This window comes from Antennarius striatus, chromosome 3, assembly GCF_040054535.1.
Source record: "Antennarius striatus isolate MH-2024 chromosome 3, ASM4005453v1, whole genome shotgun sequence".
NCBI classification, from domain to species: Eukaryota; Metazoa; Chordata; class Actinopteri; order Lophiiformes; family Antennariidae; genus Antennarius; species Antennarius striatus.
Window position 1 is genome coordinate 8,712,759 of NC_090778.1, and position 19,534 is coordinate 8,732,292.

General features: G+C 38.7%; 1 protein-coding gene across 1 annotated transcript; it reads right to left on the bottom strand.

The window, feature by feature from the left end:
- Positions 1-4,380: 4,380 nt before the first annotated feature.
- LOC137592577 (probable G-protein coupled receptor 21) lies at positions 4,381-10,001 on the bottom strand. Its single transcript, XM_068310839.1, has one exon. It carries the CDS (start codon positions 9,181-9,183, stop codon positions 8,125-8,127), a length of 1,059 nt encoding a protein of 352 aa, XP_068166940.1. The 5' UTR covers positions 9,184-10,001; the 3' UTR covers positions 4,381-8,124.
- Between the last annotated feature and the right edge of the window lie 9,533 nt (positions 10,002-19,534).

Sequence of the window (19,534 nt, forward strand, 5' to 3'; positions counted from 1 at the left end):
TTTTATTTAGAAAATTATGTTTATTCATAAAAGCCAAATTACAAGATAATCACTTGACACAAAATCAAAAAAAAAATGACACAAAAACGTTTTCACATCTCAAAACCAACCAGTACTGTGTGTTTCCTGAACAAAGAAAATAGCTAACTTTTTAACATTTATCAAACTAAAAACAAAGGCTCTTGTCTCCATGTCCCCTGCTCCTTTCACATTCAAAGTACTTAAAACACAAGTTTTTAAAAAAAACAAGAAGACAAAATTCAAAAACCAACTAATTGTTCTCCACAATCATGTTTTTTACTTTTGTCATTAGTTTTTTCAATCTAAAAACCTCTTTAAACTCGTAAAAACTGGTTGGTCACTTCCTTCTGGACTTTTTAAATAAAAACGGATGCTATCTAGAAACATGCTGAGGTCAGGAAAGGAATTTTCTACTTTGGCCCTTGAACCTTATGAGTCTTGCAGGAATTTTTTTGATCTTTTGCAAATCATATTTTTCTGTTACGGCCTCTTTCAGACTGTTTTCATTTTCGTTCTCAGAGCTACTTGAATCAGTAGGTGTCTGAAGTGTTTCTTTAACAATTTTCTTCCCTTTATGCATTCTTGTGTCAGTATTTTTTCTTTTAGGATTTTTAATAATTCCTCATCCTATCACAATATCATCCCCTTCCTCTCTCTCCAGCTGAGACTCTCCCATCCTAGCGGCTGTCTCTCTGGCCACAGCAGCCTTCACCACATCACTCTGTCCATCCTTTGTGCTTTTATTATGTTATTCTCAGATCAAAGCAGAAAGAAAGAGAGAGAGAGATTTTTGATTTTTAAAATCACGTTTATTCATAAAAGCCAAACTACAATTATAACCGTGTTAACACAAAATCAAAAAAAGATTCATGCAAAAAATAATTCACATCTCAAAAACAATGGTAGGATTTTTAACAGTACTCGGTTTTTACTAAATAAAAAAAACATCTAACTTTTAACATTTAGCAAACTAAAAGAACACAGGTTTAAAAAAAAGAGTTGGAGAGAGTAACAGACACACCTAACAACTACAACGTAGGCAGGCACAGACTGCAACATCCCGCGACACCCCTGAATTCAAAATTTTACCCTAACCTACTTGCATAGATCAAAGATCAAAGCTAGTGCTCTGACCTACTGTCATTGATCACAGCAGTAGCTTTGATCTACGGTCTTACACTGGCCTTCTCCCTAGTCTTTCTATTTTATCCGGTTTCTGAGTGTAAAAAAGTTGAAATTTGACCTTGACGTAGTTTTCTCAAGGTCAAGGAAATCATCCCCTTTGCCGCCTGAGTAATGCGCTTTTTGTTTCATCTTTCTATCTGCAACGGTTGCGAAGATATTTGGTGGACTAACGAACGGACGGACGGATGGACAAACACACGAACACTAACAATTACAATACAACACCGATTTGAAGCTGGATGTAATAACAGGTGATATAGCCGAAAGATTTGAGTTTATAGTATTTATAACAGCTATACTACAACAGTACTAATCATGATGTTCGGCTTCCTGGCCTGGCCATGGCTCAGAGGTCAACTAACTGATATTCATTGAAGTGGATTTATGTTGTGCTCAGTGCTCCCAAACTGCCAGCCATTTACTGTCCAGGTTTTCCCCAAAATAAGTCCAAGATGAGCGAACAGTGACTGTTACTTTCAGGCCAGCAGATGTCACATTCATCACATGACACGTTGGAAATGACAGTGTGTGGGTGGTGGAGAGTTGAGCTGGTCCGTTTCAAGCTAAACACATAAAATCTCACCCATTTCTAAACCTTTGCCCCCACCGCCTCCACTCCTCTCTACTGCTCTCCATCGTGGTCCAAATTTGGCACTGCTGAACCTCTGTGGAAAGGCATTTGCCCAGGGGGAATCAATTCTCTGTGTAACTCTCAACTGCAGTCCGTCTCTGACAACATCATGATTTTCCCACAGGAAAATAAAAACATAAACTTTGACATCACATGTTTTTGAATCAGGGGATCAAAGATGTGAGTGGAGAGGCTTTGTGGGATCCATTTATACCACACAACAAAACTAATTTAAGGCATGGAGCAGCTTCTATAGAGTTTAAAGAACAGCAATCAGAAAGTCAGGACTGTGACAAACATTATCTGACACACTGGAAAGCCATCATCAGGTCTCTAGGTTCAAACAACCTGCTCTGACTCATCTGAGAGGTCATGCTGTGGACTAAATTCTTCTGATGATACCATTTGACTATTCCTTGAGTCAATATTGTCAAAAAAATGTCAAAGAAGAAATAACAAAGCTTCTATCATGTCAAATTTCTCATGAGTATTCATGTGACTTTTGGACTGTATAATCAGACAAAGCATCTCTTTGAACATGTTATTAGAAATTGCAAACAAACTGCAAAGGACATTTTTTCTTCATTGTTTTTTAATGAGTTGTTGACAGTTCACTAATGAAGTAAATAAGTGATGGAATAAAACTGCCTCGGGTCCAAGCCATTTATTTTTTACCGTTGACTGCCCGGTCGACTCTGCAACGCACATCACAAATGAAAAGTCACACATGAAAATAATGAACCAAATGTTGGGCTATTAAAGACAGAATCTGCACTGAGGCTACATGGACAGCAATATGATTTGGTTTGGTTTTTCCAATACTTACCCTTGTCCAGAAACTGGTGAAGAAGCTGGGTGGCACCGTGACGTAGTGTGTAGCACGGTCACCTTAAGGCAACAAGGTTCTGGGTTCTATTCCATTCTGTGTGGAGTTTGCATGTTCTCCCCATGTCTGCATGGGTTCTCTCTGGGTTCTCCAGCTTCCTCCCACCTCCAGAAACATGCAGTGAACTGCTGAACTGATCTCTCAAAATTAACAGTAGGTATGACTGTGGGAGTGAATGAGTGCTTGTCTATCTGGTCCTGCCATAATAAACAGGATAAACACCTGAAGCAAAGACGTTTTGTGATTGTTTGGTCATCAAGATAATGAATGAATGAATGAATGAATGAATGAATGAATGAATGAATGAATGAATGAATGAATGAATGAATGAATGAATGAATGAATGAATGAAAATGATCGTGGTGATCAGTCGGTCAGTCGGTCAGCTAGTTACCTGCTACATTTTTAGTTAGTTTGTTGGTTCTTTTTTGGTTTGTTGTTTGTTTGCTTGTTTGTTTGTTTGTTTGTTCAATACGTACATAATCCACAATTTATTGTTGGTCATAACAATAACACAATAACAGCATTACTTCTCTTTTGTGAAAAAAAAAACCCCACAGCATCGCTCAGTTATGAGGCTGCATTTAGGATTTTCTGAATCTGTATCAGTCTGTTTGTACCCACACAGCTGCTCTTGGACAATTTAACACTGAACAAACTACTGTCTCTGATCACTTTCATGTGAGCCTAATCAGTTGAAACACAGACAGTAACGTCACGCATTCACAACAGGACCAGTCAGTAGGTTGATACCGAAACAGAGCAGTCATGTGAGCCAGATAAAACAGAACTTAACAGAGGTACGACCTAGATCTGGAGCCAGACGAATACAGCACATCCCAAGAAAAACAACATTCTGGCTCATTATGGGTTGACTGTAGTAGCATTACCATTGTTACCAATTACCATAGCCAGACACAGTTAATATAATTAATATTATGTTTGAAGGGGGGGACACACACACAAAAATGACTTTTACTGTGGAATTACTGTTAAAAATATATTATATATACTGTGTGTGTGTGTGTGTGTATATATATATATATATATATATATATATATATATATATATATATATATATATATATACACAGTATATATATAAAGTAAATAGATAGATAGATAGATAGATAGATAGATAGATAGATAGATAGATAGATAGATAGATAGATAGATAGATAGATAGATAGATAGATAGATAGATAGATAGATAGATAGATAGATAGATAGATAGATAGATAGATAGATAGATTATGTCATATATATTATATTTTGTGATATACAAACACTAGTTTCATCCCTTTTAGTTGTTACTGGTTTTACTGTTAAACACCCGAATATGATTCAACAACGACAGAATTAATGATGACAAACCCTGTAGAATAACTCAGTAAATTAGTTAATCCAGCAAACTAATACTATTTGTTATAGTTTAGTAAGTAAACCAAAAGAAAATAACATTTATGCACATGCAGGAGGCAATGGAACAAACAAATTTGAATGAAGCACTAAAATTGAATTCAAGAAAGCATTTTTGTAAATAACAGTCAGGTGACCTTTTTAATGAAGCTGATTCATTGACTTAGAAGCAGATAAAATATAGTATAACTTCCTTTTCTTGTTTGTTTCGGTTGTCTCTTTGGCAGGAGGAGGAACACTCCAGGATTGTTGTTTCTTTGAAGCCAATTCATCCACTGGTTGAAGAAAAACACATAGACCTATTCAGGGAGAGCACAAACCAATCAGTTTGCACGCTATGCCATAAATAAAAACACCTGCGACTACGAAGGATGTTCCTCTGGTGGCAAACAACCTCTGCAAAATATGTCGGAATTACTTTTTGGGTAATTCTGCTCACAAACTTGCAAAATACCCGTTCAGTCATCACACAGGTGACTAGAAGTCAGCAGCATTCTGTAACTCACAGTGTGATATGTTAAGTATCTGTTAGCACGCTATTATTAACAAAGACAAATTTGGCAGAGATGAGATGTTAGGATTCAGCCAGTGCCAAACTTGGACAAATAAAAAGCCTCCCTCCCTCCTGTATTCACTGTTGAAAAAAGCAATAATTCATCTTTATCAGATGAGATTTTCAAAGAGTTGCTCCCAAAATAGATATTTTCTTAAAGCAGGATTCCAAATCAATTCAAAAGACAGAAATTAGAATATTTCGCTTAAATGACATGATTATACCTTCTTTGAAATGAACTACAACAGATTTTCAAGGTCATTTATTCAGATAACACACTGAATAGCAAACTACTAAACCAGTGTTGAGAGAATTAAAGCCCTTCATTCAGATTTTTCCTCAGATATTATTGATTAGTTCTGATTTGAGGAAAACAAGCAAACTGTTCTGCACCCCACGGCTAGCGAGGAAAATATAAAAGTTTGATTGTTTTACTAATTTTTTTCTTTAATCAAAACTTTGATGCTTTAGTTGTTTAAACCCTCATAACTAATTTCATTAAAAATGTGGTTTTCCACTATCTAGATAAGCTACATTTTTTCATATCTGCAATACAAGATTCCAGGACAAAGATAATGGGCAGAAGGACGCACGGCACTCTTGTTTTCTGACATGAACAGTAGCAAACAGGAACTCCTGTCTCACAAAGAGACACGATAAGTAATCTGTGTTACACAACAGCAGTTAGGATACAAAGACAAAGAGCACAGTCAGTTACTTTCAGTAGCATCATGAGACGGGATGCTGATCCAGAATCATGCACTTAAAGTCCATCAGGAGCATCTTTCACAGCAATCAAAGCAGGGATGAAACATCGATGCTTTGCAGAAAACATACATTTTCATATAATGCATATAATGTATATGTAAAACAGGCACGCATAGGGAAAAAAAGTAATATAAATAGTTCATAATGTTATAGAAAAAGAACCTTTAAGGAGCAACAGGGTCATTCCCCCTGACAGCAGCTGATGTGCCTACTATAACGGAAGTTTCCTACTGCAAAACTCTAAACCATTGCTCGGATTCCTGACCTCTGCGCTGACATGTGACTCCAAATACATTGAAAGATAATCAATCAGTACTTCGTGAGAGCAGCAGCTTTTAAAGTCACAATGAAATAAATGGGGTTTTTTTAAATCTATGTTCCCCTTGTTCACCCATATTTATGTAATGGGATGTAGTTTATCCACATCTCCTCTAAAACTGATTAAATAATTAAAGTTTTTTTTAGTTTATGAACAGGTGAAATGTCAGATTTGACTTTTTATTAGTGTTCTTATAAGATTTTTAATGTTTACATTGTAGATAACAGCCCTTATCTAGTGTTCTGATATTAGTGTTCTGGCTTGCAATCTTGTCATAATAAACAGTTTTTTGGAAAAGTATAAACTGACAAGTACATTTGTTCATAAGAGTATTTACTAAATCTTTTCAGAAGCATTTGTTTCTTGCTGCGGAAAAATCTGACAGATTCTAACATAATTTCTTTTACGAGCAAATTTGTTATAAAGGCCCCTTTTTTTAATCTAACTTCTATCCATAACACCACAGAATATATTTGACACACATTTAATGCATCAAATGTGTGTGGATATCTTATTGAAAACATAAGAGTTAAAACATTCAGACCAGCAGAAACACATGAAATGTAGGTTACACTTTTCATTTGTCTTTTTAGCTCATAATCTTTTAAATAGACCATACATAATCTGAATTCTGCCTCAGGACAATCTTCAGAAAATGTCCAGTATAAATACAATAATCCTATTCACATTTGGGTAATAACCTTGAAACAAGTGTGATTACTTTAAGAAAATCAAATTAGATCACATTTAGTACATAATGGTACTGTTATTAATCTATATATGTAATTAAAAAAAGGCTCCAATTACAAGAAATAATGTGAATTACAATAGTTAGAATCTACGAGCTGAGATGGCAGCTGTTAAATAAAGCGGTAACGTAAAATTTATTCTGTCACAGAGAATTAACTGTGGTTTGGATTTAGTTCCATTTATTCCAATTATTAGTTATTTGTCTCACATGCTGTCATATTAAAAAATCCTTTTAGCAGATTTAGCTTTGGCCAACTAAACAGCACCAGGAGAAAAAGACAGAAGGTTTTTTTTTGCCACATACTGATGTCATATTTGTCTGCCTTTCTGCCTCTTTCCCTCTTGTTGTATAGCCACAAACGAACTGATGTCAAATTCAGGAGCAATTTTATTGTGACTTTAAAAATAATTGACTTTCAGACATTTTGAGGTCTTTTTTAATCTGTCTGATGCATATAAACACTTCTTAATGATTTCAGTCCCATATGCAGTATGTCAGAACACAGGCTGTGACAAATAGGATCTCTAATAAAATAGAATCCTTTGTCAACAAAATCATTTGTGTTGCTGGGGGGCTTCTTTACATTAGGAGCAACCAATAACCCCCCAAAGCGACTACAAAACCACATTTTATATATTTAACCATCAAAATGTATAGGAGGTCAAAAAAAAAAAGAAGCCACAGCAGTAGATTCATCATCAACAGCGATGCCAACTCTAAAGGTTAGTAAATGATCATCGCATGATGATACATGGCTTGTGATTTATTAGTCCTTTTTTTTTATGAGCGCAATGCATATACAGAAACTCCAATCACCCTGAGCAGAAACAACAGAGGAAACAGCTAAATAAACAGAATTATTTGTATCTTTGTCTTAGAATAACTTCATGGGTCAGGAGTCATCCTAGAATGCAAAGCTAATTCTTAAATCAATGTTTTCATGTTAAACCCCAGACTGTAAAAATATATTTGGACGGAAACGCAGCTGGTTAATGCGGAAGAAAACACACACGGATGTCTAAGATAAATCTCAATTTTCTGTCTTGGAAAGGAGATTGAAGTCCGTCTACCACACTAACACAATGACTGTCAGATGACTTTCTTGTAATTTCCTGTACACACACATTAGTATCTGGAGTTCCCCAAAGGAAGAAGATAAATAGTTTCAAGTGTTACATCTTAAGCTACCCTATATGGGTAAAAAATTATACAATTCAGTCAAAGATATTTCAATTTTTTGCATTTCAGTGGATCACACTAAACAAGTCCCACATTAAAAAAAGATTTTTGCATCTGGGAGTTGCCGAGTCAGAACAGGCAAGTATGTTCATTAAAAGCTCTGAATTGACACGCATGAATGTTACGCCAACAGGCTGCTTTCATCAATACTGAACTTCCACAAAAGTCAACATCTGAGTGAACAGCATTCAAGGCAGAACAAGGAGGAAATTCACAACCAAAAATCACATTTTTGAGAAAACTGACGGGCACCTGTACGGGCACCTCCCTGTTCTCTATGGCGAGGGTCCTCAAAGCGGGACCAAATGCACCTTCTACTCAGCAAACATTGAATCCATCCTCAGATTTGCCATCAACGATCTGGATGTGGGCCAATCGGCGATGGCACCGTTTTGCTGTCCGCACAGCCGAGGCAAGAAGGAAACAACGGGCTGAAGAGGCGACAGAGGCCTTTACGGAAGACACTGTTGGAGAGACTGTAGATGAGACAGTTACAGAAGCTGTTGCTAATTGCTAGCCATGTTGTGAGGAAGGATGCAACCTTGTGGTGATAAAGCCCAGCGCTCTCAAGGAGGAAGTAGAGGATGTAAGGCATCCACAGGACGTAGAACACGCTGGTGATGCGGAACAGCACCATGGCGTATCGCTTGTCTGGACAACCTTCGCACCGCTCCCCCCGCTCGGCTTTATCGCCGTCCGTCTGTGAGTTGAAGCGGGCATGGCGCAAGCTTATCTCCCTCGTGTGCTGTTGGCAGATCCTGAATATACTCCCATAGGTGAAGCAGACCATGAGCGCCGCTGGAGCGTAGAGCAGCGCCACGATGAAAGTGCTGAACCCTGGGTTGGTCTTCCAGGAGTCTGCGCACCACTGAAATATGTCCCCATGGTAACCTGGCTTCCCCCAGCCAAAGAAGGATGGTAGAAATATCAAAGCAGAGTAGACCCAGATGAGAAGGATGCACAGTCTCAATCGGCATGGTGTCACCAGCGTGGTGTATGACAGCGGGCGGGTGATGGCGATGTAACGGTCAACACTGATGCAGGCCAGTGAGGTCATGGAGACGCTCTTCAGCACAGAAATCATATAACCAAATGCTTTGCAGGTGAGTTCCTCATTCAGGCCTCTGAGATAATGGAGGAGTGACAGTGAGGGCACCAGGCAGCTCACGCCCACCAGCAGGTCAGCGTAGGCCATCGTCTGGATGAAGTGGCCGGTGGTGTGGTGGTGTAGGAGTGGGGCGCAGTGGAAAACAAAAATGACCACCAGATTGCCAGCGATGATGAGCACAGATAGGAAGAGGATGATAAACACCTCCAGCACACAGGTATCAAGGCTTTGGGAGTAACCCACAGTACCCAATAAACAGAACAGAGAAGAATCACTTTGGTTTACATCCATGGAAGAGTTCATGTTTGGACTGATGGAAAGAGAGAAGAATCAAAGGTAATTTCAGTTCAGTGCAGCCATCATCCTATCACCCAAGTCTCTTTTTTTATACCTCAAGCTGCTCATTCAATCCTGCCCTGCAAATACAGTCCATAACTTGTTCTCCTTAAATCAACATCTTTTCTCCCTTAAGTTTTTCCTTAAAGTAGCGGTAATCCATTGCTCTTTGTAAAATGCAACCAGCCCCTGCTGTTGCTGCTGTAAGCTGTACAAATGTTCAACATAGAGAAACAAAAACAATTCCAAAAGTACATCAAGAGATGCCAGTCTAATGCTGCGCTGCAAACCATCCTCCCTGTGCAGCTGTTTGTCATATCCCCGTCTTCACTGCATGTCCTGAGGTAATCACTCTGCACACAGGCATCTACTTCTGCTCCTTTAGGGAGACGGAGAGTAAGGAGAGAAAACGATGCTGACATTCCCAGCAGCTCTGATGTTAACACTCCTCCATGCTGTCTCAGCAAACAAAAGCCAGAGAGTCCAAACAGGCAACATCAGACTCTGTCGGCGCTCCTCTGACAGGATGAACGCTCACACAGCCTGAGCCAGAAGAGTCCTGAAGACAGCCCAACATCCAGAAGTGGTGGATAACGTCAGGAGGATCTCCTCTCTGTGCAGCGTCTTTGGCTCACAGACGACCGGTTTCCAGTGCGTGTGCGTCTGTGTGTGAGTTTGAAAGTGACAGAGTGTGTATGTGTGTGTGTGTGTTTGTGTGCGTGTGTGTGTGTGTTTGTCAGACTGAACACGGAGGAACAGGGAGGCAGGCAGTAAACTGCCTCTCCCTCTGCTGTAGTGGCAGGACTGATGATGCAGCGTTGCCACTGCCGCCTCCCTCTCCTCCCCTGCCCTCTCATTCTCTCAGAAACAGACACACAGACACAGACACACACACACACACACACACACACACACACACACACACACACACACACACACATCCACAGATGTTCCCTCCCCTCCTCCGACTCACACATTTTTCCTCTTTCCTTTCACCTCACTCCCTGTCATCTTGCCTTTCTTCTTTTCTTCTTTCACACACTTTCACTCTTTCTTATCCTATTTATCCAGTTCTTATTTTCTTTTTCACACTTTTGTTGTTACAGTAGGATGACAGTTATGGTGAAGACGATGTCCCAGAGTGGATAGAATTATTAGATTTGATGATGTTAAGTTTACAGACAAGTATGTTACATATGATACTGTTTCAACAATGTTTTTGCATATTTTATCATGAATCGGGTCCTTGATATACACTGGTATATACACACACACACACACACACACACACACACGTACACACACACACACACACACACACACACACACACACACACACGTACACACACACACACACACGTACACACACACACACACACACACACACATACAAATGTAATCTGAAAACCAAATATATGGCATTCTTGCTTAAAGATCATGCCTCTATTTATAACCAACCCCACCCCCACCCCCCCCACACACACACACACACATCTTGGCCCCTTTTCAAAATGATAGGGGAAGAAGGAAATGAAATGTGTTTAGGGAAAATTATGAAAAAGTTATTAAAATCTGTTTTGGCCGCTCGCTCACAAGACAGTTTACTTCTTTTGATCTTCGTTAATCATTTTATTCCTTGCTTTTAGCTGTATTTGTGTTCCTTCCAGAAAATCATTCCTGAAAGATGACTAGTTTAATGAATTAATATGAAGAAATTAATATTGAGTATATTACATTTTGTTGTTTGGCCAATTAAGCCAGTTCTTCTGAGAGATTAATTATAATTTATGTAATATATTTATATATTAATTATAACATCATTATTTATGTATTATTTATAATCTATTTATGAAATGTCTTAACATTTTCATTCTAAATTAGGAGGCAGCAGCTTCTTTTATCACCTACCTAACATACAGATTTATATGTAATTATGTTTGAGCAGCAAATGAATTCTTAATGCTTGACTGTCATGAATTAATTAATTCCAATATTTCCTCTCAGCCATTGCTTCTCCCTACATCTTCTTCATCCCCCATGTCTCTGGACTCTCACCGCTCTCTCAAAGAAAACTCTTTTCCATCTGTTAGCTAATAAGCAGTAAGCAGGCTTCCATCACCACAGAGGCTGTTCATGCCCACCCACTTGCGAACAGGCTATCTTCATGTATGAAGTGTACCCGTGCAAACGGCAACACACGTGTCAGAGACACACTTGTGGTTTGTCCATACACCAGTATAGTCTTCCTATTAAGAGAGGAGAATTCCAGAAGAAATATGGATGAAATGATGGATGAAAGCAACTCTAGTGAGAAGTGAGCAAGGGAAGGTGTGACAGAATCCAGAATGGAATTTTACAATGTAAGAGTAAGGCATTCTGGGAACTCAATGTAAAAAAAAACCACATTCAAGCACAATATTGTTCCCAACTTAGGAATCATATCAATCAATCTTGCCTGTCTGCATGACGTCTCCATCTCCATCATCTGTGCTATCTGGAAAGAGAAACTACAACTGGCTACATTTAAGAAGATGCTGGGCCCTGTATCATCAGCATCTGCCACTTTACCCCCAGAGAAACTAACAAGACATCCTGAGCTGAAAGAAAAGGTCTATGTGGCTGCTAAAAATAGATTATAGAGGGAACACAGGAATAGGCTCCATTCTCTCGAACAGTAAAATCATCATTTTAATTTTTTTTCTGTGTCCATATTTTACCTCAAATGGTGGTGGAATCTTTCTTTAATCCATTTGTTTTCTGGGCGTCTTATTAATAGTATAACCTGTAGTAATAAGATCTTTACGTGTGAGTTCCTATAATGAATATTCGTTTTTTCCACATCCCGGAAAACATTCCAGTTAATTCCACAATGCAGGAATGTCAGACAAATCTGTCTAAACATCAGCATAATAAAACTTTTTACATCACAGTCCAGGGCTGACCTTTTGGGTTTGAAATTTCAAGTGTCATACAAGGTTGGAGCGATGACCTTTATTAGTTGAAAATTCCCAGTGCATAAATTGATTGACGTCAAATGTAAACTGCTCTTACGCAGTGTTTTATCTCCACTATTCCATATTTTAGAGCAAGGAAATGCATTCTTTATGGATTAATGGACATGCAGCAGAGACACGCGATTGAAGTTGTTGCTTTGGCCAACCTCTCTCATAAAGGCTTACATCTAGAATAGAGGAAAAATGAGGAACGATACAATATGATGACAAACCAGTGAGGTGATGGGCCTTAAAGGTGTGTAGCCATTTAACCCATGCACACAATCTATAATTCACACACCTAGAATGCTAAACATATGTTCCAAATGCCTTATTCATTTATTTCCTGTCAACACAGTCAAGCTCCTGTGACTAGTGAGATGGCCTGTAGGTTAATGTTTTCATTTAAAAACACATTTACATTTTATATTCTTAATTTCATTTGTTATGTTATAATGCCATTATAATTGTATTTTTAGATTTTATGTTTTTTGGGAGTATTTTGTAAGACTGTTAAATTCCTGCAGAAATCCTGCACCATAATAATCCCATTTTTTGTTTGTTTAATTTAATGAGACCATAAAACCACTAAATATCAACACACCAAATAAAGATTTCTGTGAAAGCATGCCTTGGGAACCCGTTGTCTAAGTAAATAAATCAGCTGATTTACCGTATCATGCTCACACTTCCTGTGATATTTGGTTAGATGGGACCAGAGGGGTCACTGCAAAAATGTCCTCCACTTCCCTTCCCGCCATAGAGAACACAGACACCATTCAGAGTCTGCTTTTTTTTCTGTTGTTGTTTTTTTGGTTACCATATGGACGGCATTGATATGAGTTGGAAAGTCGTTTGCTGTCTTGTTTATGTGTCAATTTTTGCATGTATTTTCTAGGTCAAGGGTCACAGGTGTCACATCTGCCAGAGTTATGAGGCTGAACTCTGAGGTGGCCCATCAGGAAACCAGTTGTCAGGTTAACATGAATGCAGCTTTGCCGAATTGACCCATTTTTCGGAGTAAATAGCAGGGCTGCCGGGGAAAGCCACCGTGTGACCAACCTTTTGTCAAGGAGGACTTTTGATGCTGTGGTGTGATTATCAGCAGACATGACCTGGAAACCTGACAACACTTGTGGCGGAGCCCTAAAGCAAAGCTGAAGGGTTAGAACAGCTACAAGGATTCCTGTTGACGATTTTTGTCCTTGATCTTTGAGTAATAAAAGATGATTTGTGTTTCCTTCCTTTCTTCCTGTTAAAATGAAGAACTGAATGATACACATTATTCTCCAATCTGTGGGTATTTTAGGGGTAAAACCAAGTAACTGAACATTTCTTTGTATATTTGTGGTGCAAATATACAAAGAAATGTTTGTGGTCTGTTTGCATCTAGAGGAAGATAACAGAATGACATTCGTACAAAGCTTGCTGATCATGAGCAAATGTGTTCATATTTGTGATTTATACTATTTGTGAGAGATTAGCAGTAAATTAGTAGTAAATTCTGATGGAAAGTAATTGTTGCTCTAGGACAGGAGTCGGGGAACCTATATGTTGATGCTGTGGGCACACTTCCTGGATTTCATTAACTGAAGGAGCAGCAATGAGGATATGTGTGTCATCGATCCAGCTCAAAGACACCCAAAAAATACTGAGGTTTGTTCCCAGAGGACATGATTACTGTGGCTGTTTAACTGAAAGGGTTTTTCCTTATTACGCTTTACTGTCAGCGATTTTATGAATCAAATCACGGCAAAAGAAATCTAAATATAGGGGATGTGAGAATGGAGAATAACTCAGTCATTAACTCTGACTGATATACAAGACCACAACACCTCGGAAGTGCATCATAAGAGAATGAGATGGAAAGTTGGCATTTTTAGTTTTGCTTGGAAAATCTCATTGCGTCAGATGATTTGATGAGATGAATTATTGTCTCCAAACATCCTGTCTTGTAAATTATTCCTACATCATCAACAAAACAGTCAAAACCTGTAGTAACATGAACAAACGTAGACGCAAATACAGAAACATGTTGCTGTGAGTCCAGTCAATCAGCAGTATTAGCATATAGTGTCGACTGCCTCTCCCTACATTGCATAGTATATATTATTACGTTGTATTATATTAATACATTAATACTTACTAAATTAGACTACTGACCCTGTATATTAGACATCTTCATGGACAATCAGGCAAATATTTCAGTGATTGTCATTAAAGCAAACTTTTGATATCATTAAAAAACCTTGATAAAATATTTTGTGCTTAAAATCTGTTCTTGTGGGCGGTTTAGCTTCACATACAGACAACTAAATATTCAGAGCTGTAACAGCAAAACTTAGTGAATACTGGTCAATTTCAGCATTCACAACCACTCAGTTTCATATATAATTCATTCATTTATACATATTTCATGTTATCATAAATTCACACTCTGGTAACTTTGCCCCATTTTTATCCAGCTCCTGTTTTTATTCCCCAGAGTATCATTGTGACCTGCTATAGTTCACGTCCAGATTAAATTAACCTCAGGCACATGGTTCATTAAAGGAAGGCCAGCCTGGTGCCACAGGCAATAAGCCTGTACGTGCAGCAGGCCTGTACGTGTACTGTGTCCTTGCTGTAACACAGGCAGCGAATGCCTAATACATCATGAGAGAAGAGGAGGATGAAGCCTTTTAGTGACAGAAACCAGAGAAAACAGATCACATTGGCAGATGATGCTGCAGCAGGAATGGGGGGGGGGGTGGCAAAAAATAACATTTATCAGTTCTCCAAATCTTCTACAGTTTCCTTTAAACCATGAAGCACAGGATGTTCCGCGTCAGGAGTTCCAATCGTGATTAGATGATGCAACAGATGAGCGTCATTTGTAGAGCTCATGATCTTATAAAATATGACGTGTTGCTCTAGATGAAACATCCAATATATGAAATAAATCCGTATTTATCCACTCTTTCACCAAAGCATTAAGATTAAACACACACATTAATACAGTGGTAAAAACAACAGTGTTTCACATTCATCTTTTAATCCATTTTCTTCTCTCTACTCTCCACTACACAGTTTTTGGATTTGGAATATAGTGTTTGTACGTCTATGAGCAATGGCGAACGTCACTAGTTCATCTGTGTTGCATGTTTTAGAATTGTGGGAGGAAGCTGGAAAACCCAGAGGGAACTCACCCTTCATGAGCAGAACATTCAGATATCACACAGAGAGACACCCTTTTCTGAAGGCCAGATCAGAAAATTGTAGTTGCATCCATAATCCTACCATGACACCCAACACCATGTCTAGTGAATAATAGTAAAAAGTGAAGCAATAACCAAATAGTAAAAATATTTACAGTAGGAAATCCTGTAACGTACTACAATATATGTCTTTTAAAATAATCTGCCTTTCTATGTTCTCTGGGTAGCTGAATGTCTTCAAGAGTCAACACTGTTAAAACAAATGTTTACCATTAACAACATGATGGCAGTATAGAAATAATCTCCTGTATTCATCTAAGTCTCTTATCCAATCCAACTTTATTTGTTAAGCATTTTACAACAACCACAGTCAACTGTACAAAGTGCTGTACAGACAAATAAATAATATAACTGTTAACTATACAGTCAGTTTAAAGAACAGTTTCACCTAAAGGTAATCCTGTTGAAAATGAAATGAAATGAAATGAAAGGCTTAATCTCATGATAGCAAGTGAGAAGAGATTTATATACACATACACCGTCTAGATTGCAGGCACACTGCACATGCGTGCATACGCTGTGAACACATGGAGACACACATGATCAGTACACATTCACTGTAAATTACAAAAACAGGCTCTGAGTATGAACACAGACTTGTCATTACCCCCATCCACACCACATACACACACACACACACACACACACACACACACACACACACACACACACACACACATCCGCATGTACTCTTCCGCTGTATTAATTTAGAAAATAACTCATGTGTAGGGAAGCGACTGAGGTGCTTCCAGTCTGTTATCCATCAGTTTAAGCTGTGAAGGGCTATCACACAGTTAGAGCCAATGCTACTTGCTGCCATGATTGTGGCACAGCTAGCTAGCTATGAATATTAGTATAAATATAAATATATACATCAATCTACATCTTAACCATCCTGAATCCTTTTCCCGACATTCTTCTCAGCTCTCCTACACACACATCCAAAGCATCTCCATTTTGTCTCTTCCACTTTCTCACCGTGCCGTCCGACATGAGCTGTCCCGCCAATGTACTGCAGACATCCCCCTCCAACCCAGATGGGGGCCCTCTGTCACGGATCACTGCTGGGACCAGCCCACCCTGCCTGTGCTCTCCTCACCTCTCTTTCACACCTACACTGCTTTGAATGGCCAACCCTCAGGTACCCCCATCTTTTTGCTAACTCCACTCCCTGCATCCTCCCTATTTTGTTGTCCTCCTTCTCGTTCATACACATACTCTGTTTTACTACTGCTCACTTCCAGTCCTCTCCTCTGTAATTCAGTCCTCCACTGTTATCGGTAAACATCATGGTCAATGGAGGCTATTGGATCAGCAGCGGTCTGTCCTGCCATGAAACCACTCTGTTCAATGCTACAACTTTCATTTGTTGCAAAAACATTGCTATGACAACTTTTAGTACTCCAAGGTGCAGCAGGATTGAAATTTGACTGTTAATGTAATACTACAGAGACATATCCAAACATATCTATTTTAACGTTTACAATATTTCTCTTGAGCTTTTCGTCCATCAACCAGTGTTTGCTGTTCCTCCATTCCCAACTTTGTGTTATGGCAGAATGTTGCGCATTAACACATGAATCAGCTGTGATCTGCTGTCTGAGGAGAGGCCTTCATTTTGTCTTGTTTCCAGTGTAAACACCCTGTACCACCTGCTCAGCATTCCTATAGCTGCCTGACACCCCCACCACATCACTGAATCTTTGCATTACAGATATATGGTTTTGGACAAAGTACTAATTTTGTTATTTCAAAGGGTATGTCTTCAGAGTATAATGGAAAAACAATCTTTCTCAACACATTAATGAAAATTCCAGTTTATTTACTATTTCAATCAGTTTTATGTGATTTTGATGGCGTGTTGGACGCACAGTGAACTCATGTCCTAAAATGTGTGTTTTCTTCTTCTTCTTGAGAAAAATAAATGTTAATAAAAGTATTCAGAGTGGGAAGGTGTCCCCTGTAAGTGAGCTCACACCTTAATATAATTTTTTAAAGAAATTCACAAAACTGTCTACAAAGATCGATCAAATGCTAAAATTCACTTCACTAGTCTATTTTTCCACATTTTCAATTTTAATTCAGGCTCATTTTGTGAAGGAGATTTGTCTCAGACAAGTGACTCCGACCATTACTAAAAAACAAAAAAAACCATGATAATCTTCATGTACAGGAGAAGTACCGGTACTTGTAATGTTTTTGAGGGTTATTACTTTTCCTTTTTCTGTTATAGTTGGGAGTATTTAACATGACTTGCAATCAACAGGAATACATTGGTGACATTCTGTCTTTCTTCAATGAAATGCTTGTTCTGGCTCCTGTGTAAATAATATCAAAATATATAAATAAAGTTATTTTTTTGATTGATCCACAAATTGTTTTTCCATAAATGAAACTGCTGTTTGAATTCTGATGCTCAAATGAGTCACTGAGATAAAATAGGTCACACAAAAAAAAGATTTTTTGGGTATACTTAGTACTTAGTCAGTTCATTAATCCATCCATACAAACATCCATCCATCCTTCCATCCGTTCATCCATCCACCCACCCACCCATCCATCTATCCATCCATCCATCCATCCATCCATGCACTGTACTGTCCTCCCTCTTTCTCTCAGCAAATGCATCCATTAAACCATCTACTAATGTGCATAATGTGCATCAGATTGTTCATCCACTTATATTTCATGAGACAATTCATCCACTATGGCCTTCATCCTGCGTACACTTCATATGCAGTACATCATCTACAATCTGCAGATTAACACTGTCAGCATACAGAATTAGAAAATGAAGCAGTAAATGATTTATATGAAGCTGCAAGCTCTCTGAAAACACACCCACTGTCTGCACATGCAAAGAAAATAAATATCACACATTCTTAGCGCATATTTCTCAGGGGAGAATATATGAGAGAATATATGCTGATCTGATTTACTGGAAACCAACTCCACACTGTAATTCCTCATTCCAGGCCAAATGGGTTCTGTTCAAACTCCAGTGAACAAAGCAGCAGTGAGGGCTCAGTAGATGAGTTATGGGAGGAAACAGGGATGCCTGCCACTAAAACAAGATATTTTTGGTCCACAGTTGTTTAACAAAGAGCACTTATTTAGTTCAAACAGACCATTTATGAAAACAATGGTCGATGTCTAGAGCAGCAGTTGGGAAAGTGAAAGGTTGAAAGCGCTTGGAAATGTCAAATAGCCTACCTGAAGAATGGATCGGGGTGCTAACAGCTGATATCACTCCAACTATTCTTCGACTGGGTTTGACAGAGGAAGCGTTAGACTGTGTAAAGGCTGACAGGAAGTCCTATTTATTAAAGATGAAACTTGATGAGAACTATTACTATCGTCTTGGCAAAATGTGGAGCTGCAGAGAACAACATCTTACTGAAACACATTTTATCATAATATATAAATATATAAAGAAATTTCTGAAGTACTACTATATAGCATTTGTGGTGTACCTCTATTCCACTACATCTCAAATACTGCATTTTTTATTGCACCACATTTAACTCGCAGCAACTATGTAGATTAATTTATAACTGCATTATATGCACTATAAGTAAAAATCAGTCAACCCCAACTTAAAAGATAGTAAATAAATATATCTGTGTTATATATAATATATACAGTATAAGTCCCCTGCACTGCTACCTTGCGGTGGTGGGGTTGCTTATGTGCCTCCGTGTCTCTGAAGGCTTTTTTGGTCAGATAAGAAGCAGCAACTGGCCTACAAGATGTCCCAGAAATTGGGACTATGACGCTTACCAGCCAATTGTGCAAGGACGTTGGTAAGCTGGCACACCCTCTGATGCCAAGGACACCAATCCCTGTGGGGACATGGAAGATCAGAACCATATCCCAGGCTGGCAAAGACTCACCTTCTCAGTCCTGGGCCTGGCAGAAACAACATGGTGAGTCAAGTCAGGTGAGGTGAGGTCAAGTGGAGCAGTGGCCAGTCCATTTCCTGTTTTGGACATGAAGTGGAGGTAGCCAACCATACAGAGGGAGTGCCCTTCGTGATGATGAAATGCACAAGAAAGGCTCTAACTGAAT